General features: G+C 41.9%; 1 protein-coding gene across 4 annotated transcripts in view; it reads right to left on the bottom strand.

The window, feature by feature from the left end:
* The window catches only part of zbtb16a (zinc finger and BTB domain containing 16a), a 132157-nt gene that overhangs the window by 72531 nt on the left and 47507 nt on the right, over nt 1-12119 (bottom strand). For all 4 annotated transcript variants that reach the window (XM_029518845.1, XM_029518847.1, XM_029518848.1 and 1 more), the window contains exon 3: nt 8280-8377. In XM_029518845.1, the coding sequence (XP_029374705.1) occupies nt 8280-8377 (98 nt within the window). The remainder of the gene's footprint in view (nt 1-8279; nt 8378-12119) is intronic.

Here is a 12119-nt window from a genome sequence, read left to right as displayed (position 1 = left end):
CAGTTCAGTGGTGGAATGACTTGTATGAAAATATTCAACATTCTCATTCCTGATGGAGTAGCTGCCAATCGGAGCCATGCGCCAACACGTACTCTAACACCTGTAAAAGCTACTTAATACCACAGAATGATTTGGACGACTCCGCGATGACATTCTGTGCGACATATTATTAGACAATGACACAGCCTTTGCTCGTAAGTGACACATTTCTCAGCAGCACCAGTTGTAGTTACGCACTCTGTTCCAGGGAGGCAGCTACAGGTGTCATACAGATCCGTGTCAAAATGACATTTAAGACAACTCGACATCTACTTAAAATGGGCGCTTCCAGGCACAGAGCTGTCAACCTGGCTGACCAGAGACCCAGAGGATCATCCCTCACATACTCTTTGGCCCGGCTATTTTTATATTTTATTTCTTTAAAAACACAGCGTTTCCAAGAAACTCACAGCACAGGTACACTGAGTTCTGGGTAAGGAGCGCAGCTGCTCAGAGTACCACGTTTCCAATGAAGTCACATTTGCTCATGACAGAGGTCTAACAAGTCCTCCTCCTCCCCCCCCTTATTCCTCCCTCTACCTCCACCCCCTGTCTCTGCCAGGGAAAATAAAAATATCAGTCTGACAGCAGCCAGCAGTGGCTGATGCTACAGTATTATAAGTCGACCCCTGCCTTGTGTCACCTCTCACTTGTCTGTCCTTGGCATGCCCTCATTTTGATGTAATATAACCCACCTGAGATTTGCCCAGCTGCATACACCCAGTGGTTGTGCAGCAGAAAATCAACAGGTCAGCTGAAGCTGAAGTGGGGGGGGGCTTCTGTTAGCTCGTGTTAATGTACTCAGGAAAACTGCATGTATGTGTGTTCACGTACATGCAAACTGTGGTAAAAAAATTTAAATGCAAACTGCTTCACACTTTAGGCCATAATATTTTCTCTGAACTACTTCTTTTCCTACTACTTGCTTTTAATAGCAGTCACCCCCCACTCCCACCCCATTCCCTTCCTCAAGTCCCCTGTCTCTCTTCTCAATCTCACGCACACACATACAGACACAGACACACACACACACACATGCGCACATGCACACACATTTAGGAATTTGTGGCCTGGAAGGCAGTCAAGTTTCATTAATTTCTGGGTTTGGGTACAGTACAGTGTGTTCCTGGACTCACATCTGCAAGCGATCATAAATGTTGGAATGCTGGCAGAACATCCAGACCTGCCGGCACAAATATGTCGTCATCACTGAGAGGGAAGAGCCGGCATGAGGCCAAAACAGCCGACCAGCCGGCAGCCAAACAGCCAAACAAACGCCACAGAGATAGGAACACAGACAAAGAGCAATGGGAAAGCAGCCCTCCCGCCTCGCCGTGTTCACATCCAGATTCTTTGCATTTTTCCACATCTAAACACTCTGGACATTTACGTGGGCACTTTACTCCCACATCCAGATTAGGACTGAAATGAAGCTTTTAAAATTAGAGAGCAAAGATGAGCATCTGGTCAGGGAGAGCAGGGGAAGTCAGGCACACATTTACAATAATGTTAGTAAATGTGTACTGTTAATACACTGTTCAACACGGAGCCAAATCTAAACAATTTGGTGTTAGATGAACAGATGCTTGCGCTGTTTATGACAGACTTTCATCATATTTAAAACCCCAGTTCTTACTTTTTAATAATAATAATAATAATTCCTTTCATTACTGAGCTCCACATCTGGGCTTGTAATCATGTCGTGCCTCTTTTGTCTTCCACACTGGGTATTTAGGGTTTATTTAATAATAGCAACCGGAGAAATTGCTACAAACAAATGGCCTCAAATAATCTATTTAGACCAGCTTTTCTTTTTCGGCAAACAACTCCAAAAGAGATCAAACAGCTTTGAACATAATGCTATGCTACCAAGTGAGGTGTCGTAAAAAGACAAATTCCCTTCAGGCTGGCCACAGACACTAAACTGCAAACCTCGCTCTGGAAATACACTGTACTGGATGTGCTGGCTGACTAATGCACAAACCAAACACAAGCATACCAAACTGATGAAGCCCGTGTGACACACCATCACCCCGTGCTAACATATGCCCCCAAGTGCAAGGACACTTTCACATCAAGTCATGTTTCCATCAGTAATGCAGAGACTCAGACGTGATACGCGTCTGCCGGTAAACTGTGATTGAGCTTGTTAGCATGACGTCTAAGGAGCAACTGTGGCTGAAACTGTTTTCCCCTATAAAGTTCATTATTTTGTGTGCTTGTTATTTTGTAGCACGTAGTCTGGCTCATTAGCCTCCAGAGGTAGAAGATTTTCCTCCAAAATAGCAGAGTGTCTAATCAGCACACATGCATTTGACTATGTATGCAATCAATGCAAATTCGTATTCTTCTATTCAATTTTGGGTCAAGAATACATTAGGAAAATCAGGTTTTTCTTCAAGAGGTATACACCCAAGAGCATTAACCCAAGATACCTACAGTATATAACATTTCAGCTTTGCAACAAAATGCTAAGAAAATCCCTCCAAAGCTGAAACTGAAACCAGACAAAAAGTTTCTCGACTGAGCTCAACTGAGAAATCAAGTGGTTCATTAAGTTGTTTGTTCAGCTGTTCGCAGTGTAATGTATGCGGTTTCTGTATTTAACACCTTGTTTTCTAAAACATATGTTCAATACAGAAGTATGAATTACCTCTTTTTTTTTTTTTAGTTTCCCCAACACCAAGTGACACGTTATGATGAACATCTCTCCATTCAGATCTCATTATGTTGTGGCCTTGAGCAAAACACTTATAAACAGAAATAAAATAGATCTCGTATAATTTACTTGCAGTCTCTCTCAATCACACAGACACACATACACGCACTCAGCCGGCAAATCCAGGAGCTCTTTACTATGTTTACATACTGTAAACAGAGGATTAACACTCTTAAGCTAAAAAGGCACTGAGATGAAAAGTTGGTGGTAACTGAGATGACAATGCTGGTCTTCGGGGACAGTCTTATGGGTAATCTTATTACACATCGGCTCTCTCCCAAATCATATCAGTCTGGTCTTGGTTGATGAGCTTCAACACACAAATACGCATTTAGGTTAGATTTAAAAAACAAACAAACAAACAAACAAACAAACAAACCGGTTATTGATTTGTTATGGTGGATAAAATAACAATGACTGATGTATGTTTTTGGACCGTAATCGTCTGATGTTGCACTGAAGTACAGAAGTCAAACTCACGTTAATATATTTTGACAAAAATGAATCTCCCTCACAGTGTATTTAATATTAACATTACTCTTGAGTTTTTTGCCGAGGTTACATCCAATCTTCACCAGTTTTGAATACTGTCATTGTCTGCACAAAAACAACCACAGAGGAACTTTAAGCTCAAATACAGGGTCAATATTATATCTCCATATGGACATTCAGCACAGAATTCAGAGAGAGTTCAAAATATCAAGGTTCACCATCCATCCCCGTTATTGGGATTTACTGAAAGTTGATTAAGGACTGATTCTATTGTTGTCTGTGATGTAAAAGTGCTGCTATCATTTAAAGAAAATAATATGGAGGATGTCAAACAGCACCCAAAAGGGACTGAGTCACAGCTCTCCACCCTGCGTGAACCCCCATCTGCAGGATTTGGCTCTACAAACGCTGTCAAACACGAAACGTCAGGCAGAGATTAAAAATAAATAAATAAATAAAAAAACAACAACGTGGAGAAAGGACTGAGAGAACGAGAAGAGAGGAAAAAAAATAAATAGCTGGCACAAGGTAGACTGTACATACTGTACCCTCAGAGGTGGCACGCAGCCCAGACTGGCGAGCCGCCAAGTCCTCCGTAAAACAAGCACAGAGAGAGAGAGAGAGAGAGAGACATACACGCAGACGCACAGCAGACAGACAGACAGACAGACAGACAGATAGACAGATAGACAGTGAGAGACAGAGTGGAAAGCAGAGCGGAGGGAGGAGGCAGCAGCAGTGGCGGCGGCGTCTGAAACGCTCCACATCCATGACACGCTGCGCATACCAAAAAGCCTCTCCACTCTCTCGCTTCATCTCCCCGATATTCTGTCTTGTCTGAAGCGAGCTGAAGGATGATGGCGGTGGTGGTGGAGGAGGGAGGGAGGGGGTGAGGGAGGGAGGACGGGGGAGAGGTTGAGGGTTTTGGGACTCGGTGAAGTGTCATCATTACAGAGAGAAACGCTAAAAATCGAGACGCAGTGTCAGACCGAGAAAAGCCTTGAAAGTCAAACGGTGGAGGCGGAGGTGGAGGCGAGAAAAAAATAAAAAAGGAAGAGAGAAAAAAAAAAAAAAAAAAGACAACAAAAACTATCAAAGAAGCTTTGCCTCAGTGCTGTCTCTTCCCTAACCGTCGCCCGTCTCGACAGAAGCGCTTGTCTTGCCTTTTACGCCAGACCAAAGCGGCTATGAATCAACATTGATGTGTGTAACAGTACAGGTTGATGTCGCACGTCAAGACAGCCCCGCTTGGAAAGAGAAAAAAAAAAAAAAAAAAGAGAGAGAGAGAGAGAGAGAGAAAGGGAAAAAAAAAAAAGTTTATGCACTTGCTGCCACTGTTGCTAAAAATACACTGCCCACATCTTCCGCTCAGTTGCCTTTCTCAAGGTAGAGTATGTGGTTCTTCCTAGAGTTTTCAGTGTTACTTTTTTTTTTTCCATTTCATCTCCTTTCAGCAGACTTTCACCTCAAGTCAGTGAGTACAAACTGTGAGTTCTTATTAACCTGCGAACATGACAGAAGTTTTTATTTTTTTTTTAATGGTCTTTCCACTGGAAATCGATTCAGGTAATGATTACCTCGCTGACACAATCACCTCCTGGGAACACTGCGTGTTTGTGTTTCGACGTTGATCTAAATCCGTTTAGATTCTTCTCCAACAAAACATTTTTACACTTTTAAACTGTGGTTTACTGTAGGAGAGGAAAGAATGCTCGTCTCTCCATCTTTAACATCCAGTATACATGTACCTGCCACACCTTTCATTTCTTCAGTCAAGTTGCATACATGTTATAACTCCATGGTGATTTCAGATCCACCTGAGCTCTTCCTCCTCTCCACTCACCTGCTCTCATGTTCCTCATCCCTTCATTGCCACCTCAGAATGTATATCTAAATATAAATAGATATACTTTCTGTCGGACTATCTTTGTGCCTTAGCGAAGACGCTTATATGCCTTTATATCCGGCCCCTGAGCCGCACTCTTGTGTCTTTTTTCTGAGAACTGTGACACCTCTCGGGGAAACTAAAAGAGATGGAGAAATATGTGCCGTTAACTCTCTGCAATCGATTGCACGATATAAAGTGATTGCCGGCAAACACTGTCAAATGCTCAGAGATTAAATATTAAATCACTTATTTATTAGCCTTTAAATTTCTTGTGAAAGTCAAGTCAGATCAACTTTCTGCTTCTTTTTTTAACTTTAGCTTGTGCTTATGCTCTCTTTCATGGCCATCCTTCCTGTTAATTGGTGTCCACTGTCATTGCCTCACAGGGATTTGGCAACACAATGTTGAAAGAAACATATAATACCATTTAATATTATGATTACTATAGATCATTCATTTTCTGTTCAGATAACTTTATGTAATTTAGAAGACAGATACATGCTTGGTCTGCTACAAGTCTAATTTTTAATCCTCACAACGAGCCTTTTTTATCATCATCAGCAGCATTCACTGAGTAATTGCCAGACTTAAATGTTTGACAATTGGCACTACAGAAATAACTACAACACCTACATTCATTAGAAAAGGGCCCGTAAGTATTGAGGAGTAACTAACAGGACTCAGTATGATATATAATGTCCAAGCACATGCGCTGGCCCACACTAGTTAGTGTTACTATTATAACTACCATGACTAATACAATGACAACATGAAGTATAAATTCAGGACAACTTGCATTCACGTGAGGCATTTAAGGCTAATCTCCACGAGAGCATGTGGGAAACTGCGCACACACGTCAGGAAACAGCCAACAAGAGTCTGAGGACAAGGTTAACTTGACTCACCCTCAGCCTCCACTTTGTCATAACGCCTGACTTCATGCTCACTTTTCCCACTGAAGGAAAAACAGGAGCCAGCATCGGGGCCGAAGCTGTAGGGCTCCGTGCAAAGTGTTAGGAATCACACACTTCAGTGGGAGATATGCACAAGAAAACAATCCGAAAAAAACAAAAAAAATAAAAATAAAATAATCTCCCAAACAGTTGCAATCACAATTGCGAGAGCTCTCTCTCCTCTTGACAAGTGAGTGAGAGGCGAGGGGGGGGGGGAGAGGCTGTGAAAACTGGGTGTAATTTTAAAATAAACAGTGAATATTTCCTTGGAGCAACTTTTGTTTTTGACACGCTGAGCAGTGTGCCGAGCCAATTCACTGGCACAGCATGAGTTTGTCATTCATCTTTGTCACAACATAGCAGGAGTGTCAGAATCCATCTCAGTCATTGTTTAGAATTTGGTGAGATACAAACAAACAAATGATCCCGGCAATTATCGTTGTCTGCCTGCTGACGGTCGTTGGCTGGGGGGGGGGGTCATGGTTGAGTCCTGACAATGCTAATGCCAAGACAATTCGGGCCACTTAATGTGTATCACTGGAAAAACATGCAGGGTACCAAACAGAGGGCTCAATCTCTGAGCCAACATCAACACATGGATTCGGGATCTGTATGCGTGTGTATGTGTGCAGACGGGGGTTCCCTCAGAGGTCCCATGGCTTTTACAGTGTCTCAATAAACCATCTGCACTTAGGGCCTCAGGACTGAGGAGCTCTTTGCTGCCTATAAAAGGCGGTCCATGCCATTAAAGCAGCGCTGTGCTAAGTAGGCTCACAGCACAGAGACTGCTGGTGAATGTGTGTGTGTGTGTGTGTGTGTATGTGTGTGTTTGGGGGTGGGCGTTATAGCGTCAGAGCGGGCCAATCAATGTGTCCAGCGTTCTGCACTGCCTTGCAGACTTCCAGTGTCATGGTCAGGTGTAGAATGGCAGGATGATGATGCGCAGGCACCTTTTTGGGTTAAGTTTCCCAGAGCTGCCAGGCTGAACAGTTATTTAATCCACAAATCACAGAAACTGGCTTATGCTCCACATTCACATATTCAAAACCACTATATTTATATTGGGATTAAGCAAGTGTAAGGCAAGCCATCCTTTCATTCAGCACTCAGGCTGAAGCAACTCCAGAGTTGATGTTCATTTTACATCCTTTCTATGAAAAAAGACTTATTTATTTTTTAAAAACTGATAGCGTAAATCAGTAATTTAGTGAATCTCTGTGTCCGTGAATTACTGTGTAGCAGTGAAAGCAGCAGTTAAGTTTTAGTTGAGACTGCGAGAGTTTAAATAAATTCACTCCTCTGTCATAAAGGCCATGCATGTCTCACTCATTTACTTGTAATCGTGTGGACGTTAAGCTCACCAACCACACTGACAGCCTGCCGCAATGCTGCTACCATTCATACAAATTAACTCTCAAAATCAAACTCTTAAGGACATAAAACTTGCATAAGTTCAGGGTTGCAGAGACAAGGTTGCATCCTTGGGAAGCGGATAAAACGCAGAAGATGAAATTCAGAGGTAAATAAATACATTTGAAAAAATATTGAATAAGATAAATAAATTAATCAGGCTACTTTGATAGGAAGGCTTTCGCGGAAGGATTTTGATCTATGACCTCAGCACTTCTAAAATCCTGGCTATATCAAGTCTATTTTTATTTTTGGCAATCATGTTGTAAATGATTTCAAAAGCCTGCAATACATAAGCACACATTTATTTTACTTTGACAACTAAGCTGCACAGCAGTGCTAAGTAACTTAAACATAAAATAAACCAAAAGTACTAGACGAAGTAAAAATTTATCTTAGAAATGCTATAACTGAATTACAATAAAAGGGTTCCATCATCAGAAATATTGGTCTAACCTGTTAAGGAGCTGGTTAGTTAAAATGGTTAGTAGAGGTTAAAATTACTGTTTTTCATTCAATTCGGTTTTATATTTCTTTCACGTTCCTCCTTGAGAGTGGCAAAATTCTGAGAGAAGCATTTTTCCTGTACAATGATTGAACACAACTGTACAGAACTGCAGTAATGAATGCTCGATCTTTCAAAATCCCGTCAGACCTTTCCTATAATCAACAGTAAACCCAGCAATGTCAACAGGGGCTATCCCAGCAGTGATCACCGAATGGGGCTGTGGATTTGTGATTAAGCTGAGCTATCTTTTTTCTTTTTTTGTTAAATTACCTGAATGAGACAGCAAATGCATCCGTAGACGGAGGCTGTCCAGGAAGCTCTTGCCACAGAGCTCACAGCCGTAGGTCTTCATTCCACTGTGCATCTTCCTGTTGACAAAGAGCAAAACAAACACTTCATTGTTTGGACTCTGTTGGTAAGACAGTCAGTTTGGAGCAGGCAGAGCTTAATGTGCATGCACATCACTCAAATAGATGTTTGTGTCTCTAACAAAGTGGCATTTTTACAGTCTGATAACTGATAACTTTGAGCTCAACTAAAGGTTCAGCCTTTCGCTATCAGAGGGAAAAAAAGTCACACTTCATCATTCATAACATCGGCACATAACAATAACCACCGGTATAACAACCCATCCAGCTACCACATATTCTTCTTCATATTATTCTTGTGCAGGAAGCACCAGACCATGACTTAGTGCTGTAAATCACAAGATGCTTTTCAAGCAGAGGCATTATCAACTTCCTGCATCTCAAGTGCTGCAAATGGATAAGATGCTATAAAGAGAAATAGAATGATTTATTCAGGCAAAGCCGTTTAGAGAATAAGACATTCACCAGTTTTGACTTCTGCTTTCTAAACCAGAAAGTGAAGTATAATTTGAAAGAACAATAGTCTCCAATCAGTTGTCTTTTTTTTTTTTTGTTTGTTTGTTGTGTTTTGCCAAAAGGACAGTGACACAATTTAGGGGCATCACTAAGGGGTTAATATTTGATTATGTGGTAAAAGACCTTGAAGGTTAGGTAACTAAATAACATCTGACAGCATAAAGTCCATCTTCATGACTCTCTCTGTTACAAAATCCTCAAGACCCCACGGCGTGGTACAAAGCATATTATTCTTGAGAGATATCTGAAAGTGCTCTAAAGCAATTAAGGTGACACGAATTGCCAAACAACTACCACAGTGCCTTAAGCCTCCCGAGAACTTCAAATACCTTGCCTTGAGAGAGGTACACAAAAGGCACACACACGGACACACACACACACACCCATGTAACGATTTTTCAAGTTGGTCCAGTTTTAGATTTGACACAATCAATAATCTTCCCACACATACGGCGGCACCAGGGCTGTCATCGTTTCGATGAAGGTGCCAGATGAATACATTAGGCACCTTCACTCCTTAAACAAATGATCAAGCTGTGGTTTCGTTAGAATGTAAGCAATGGAAAAAAAATTAAATAAAAAAAATCTATGCAAACTGAAAAAGCACTCTGCATGTGCACAGGAAAAGTGCCAGGTGAGTGCGTGCATCTGGCAGACAAAGCAAGACAACGTCAAACAGACAGAATTCATAGTCTCCGTCGACGAGTCAGGTGCCGCAGAGTCATCAGCCGAGTGCATTCTTGGGGAAACAATGCCCTTGATAAGAGATCCGCTCAACTTGGGCGAGATGACAGCCATCCATCTTAGCGTCTCTCAACAAAGCCGCAGAGGAGGGGGTGGTGCCACTCTCCCAAAACATGACTGATTGATGTCAGATGTCGAATGCAAATTGATTTACAGCTCTCTTTTGTGCCTCGAGAGGGGTAGCGAGAGACGGAGCGAGGATGAGACCGAGACAGACGGAGTGAGATTACAGCGTTTCCTATGGCAATGGTTCATGTGACTTTGGCAACAACTGCTGCAAAACTCTCCTTGAAACCAAACACAAGAGCGCTAAAAATTTGAACTGTAAGACGATGTTGAGATGCTGACGAAGCCACGATAGCCATTGCGGTGGCTAGAAGTTTGTGGAGAGACCAAAGCCAGAATGATGGCCCTTTGGCAAGTAGACAGTAATTAAAAGACTCTGTAAATGCCAAATGCCCCCATAAGGACACTTGGAAAGCCAAAGAGGGGAAGAAACATATACAGAGAGAGATGAATACAGCTGAAAGAAGACAGTACTCTCATACGAGTATCAATCTGCGACAGCACAGAGTCGGAGTCTCATCTTGATGTAATGAATGTAAAATAAAATGTTTCCACTTCCCCCTTTTCCCAAAACGCATCTCAACAAGCGGCAGAGAAATCTCAATGCTGCTGTTCAATGGGAAGCGGGCATACATGTATAACAATACAGCATCAAAACGCAACCACGCTGCTGTCAGTTACACATACAGATGGAAAGATCAATAGCACTTGCACAAGACTGCAACATATATTATAGATGCACGGCATTCTGGTCTATTAAGGCAACAGCCGTCAGACAGAGCGCAATCCCTGCCACCTCTGCATTGTACTTTAAATCTACGGCTGGTGCAAAACAGCAGCACGAGACTGATGCCCTCGTGTTTTACCTCTGAGTAACCCAACCTTTGCTCCTGATATTTCATTAATGTAATTTTGGCTTTGAATAGGTTTAAAAGCAAAATGGAAATCACAAAATGGACAAACTGTTTTGTTGGTTTCTTTTTCCCCCCTTTAAGGATCATAGGCGATGTATTCGCACACTTTCTCTGTGATAAGGAGAAAACATGTGCAAGTGGTAAACCACAACACAACACACTAGGAGCACAAAGCCTTTCAAAGGCCTTTTGTGTCCCTCTTCAATCTGACCATTGTGCCCCCCAGACAGAGCGCTGATAAGGTATGGATGGACTTATTAAGGCCACTTCAAGTGGAAGCAATGCCATGTATTTTCACCGCAAATGTAGTGTTGATGAGCAAAGTGCAGTGTTTGTGTTTGTGTGTGTCCTCAGCTGAGAGTCTGTTAAATTTAACAGCAATGGCCAGCACTGCCCACTGAAACAGGACATTACTGGATGTTCAACAGAATGTTAGCATCACCTGGTCCAGTTATTTAGACTGTTAAAGGAAAGGCTCTGGACTTCCAGATGCCTGACCATTTCAAACACTAATGATTCCACTTTCTTCTGCCATTTAGCTATGTTAAGTCCACAGGACATTCTGGATTTTCAATATTCGAGCGGCTGTCTGTAAATTATGATTAAATGTATTGTAGTAGTGTAAAAATGTTTAATTGAAAGGCGATAACCTTGCCCCAGCAGCGACTTGTATTTCGTTGGCAGACGTGAGGTTAGCGATAAACCACAATCAGGGCGAGTGCAAACCATCTAAAGGCACCGACATGCCAAAGCTAATGGAGTTTGTTATCCTCAGACCAAGTCTGTATCCGTTTAAAAAAGTAATCATATTTACTAAATGCACCTTCACAGTTTAATGTGTTATAACTGAAGCAGTCAACACTTTGAGCCAAGCTGACTGAACTATTCTAGCTACAAGGCCTTTAAAAAAAAAAAAAAAAGCTTGTCTGCTATTCTGGTATTGCAACTAAAGAGATGATTAAAAATATATAACTAGACTAACTTGTCCTATGAGCAGGGAGACACTGGAAAGGCAAACAAGGTCACCTTGTAGATTCGGGTGTTTTCTTCTGTGCTGGTTTCATGACCACACAAAATTTGCTGAAAGGCGAACGGTAAACTCACACCTTTAGGATAATATGGAGTAAGATGAAAAATGGAAAACAGCGAGGAGCTTAGCTATGATTTATCTGCCTTAAAATGCTTTGTATGCCTAAGCAGAGCTAATAATAATGTAATTTAGCTTCAACAAGGTTCAATGGCATGTAAAAGGATACTAAAATATTGTCTCAGCTCAGTGATTTAGCTCGGGCAGACCTCTCTCTATGCAAACACACACTGAAATCCCATTGTAACTGTCTGCTTTCATGTTGTGTTTCTAAAATAGATGCTAGTGTGCGTGTGTGTGTGTGGGAGCTTAGGGAGGGGGTGGAGGGAGGATGATTTGAAACAGACTGACTGTAGCCATTAAGGAAGTTCACATAAAACTCTCTCAGGCCATTTACTCAGTTAATAATCGACTT

This window comes from Echeneis naucrates, chromosome 14 (assembly GCF_900963305.1).
Source record: "Echeneis naucrates chromosome 14, fEcheNa1.1, whole genome shotgun sequence".
NCBI lineage: Eukaryota > Metazoa > Chordata > Actinopteri > Carangiformes > Echeneidae > Echeneis > Echeneis naucrates.
Note: the sequence above shows the minus strand (reverse complement) of the source record. Positions and strands in the feature narration are given on the sequence as shown.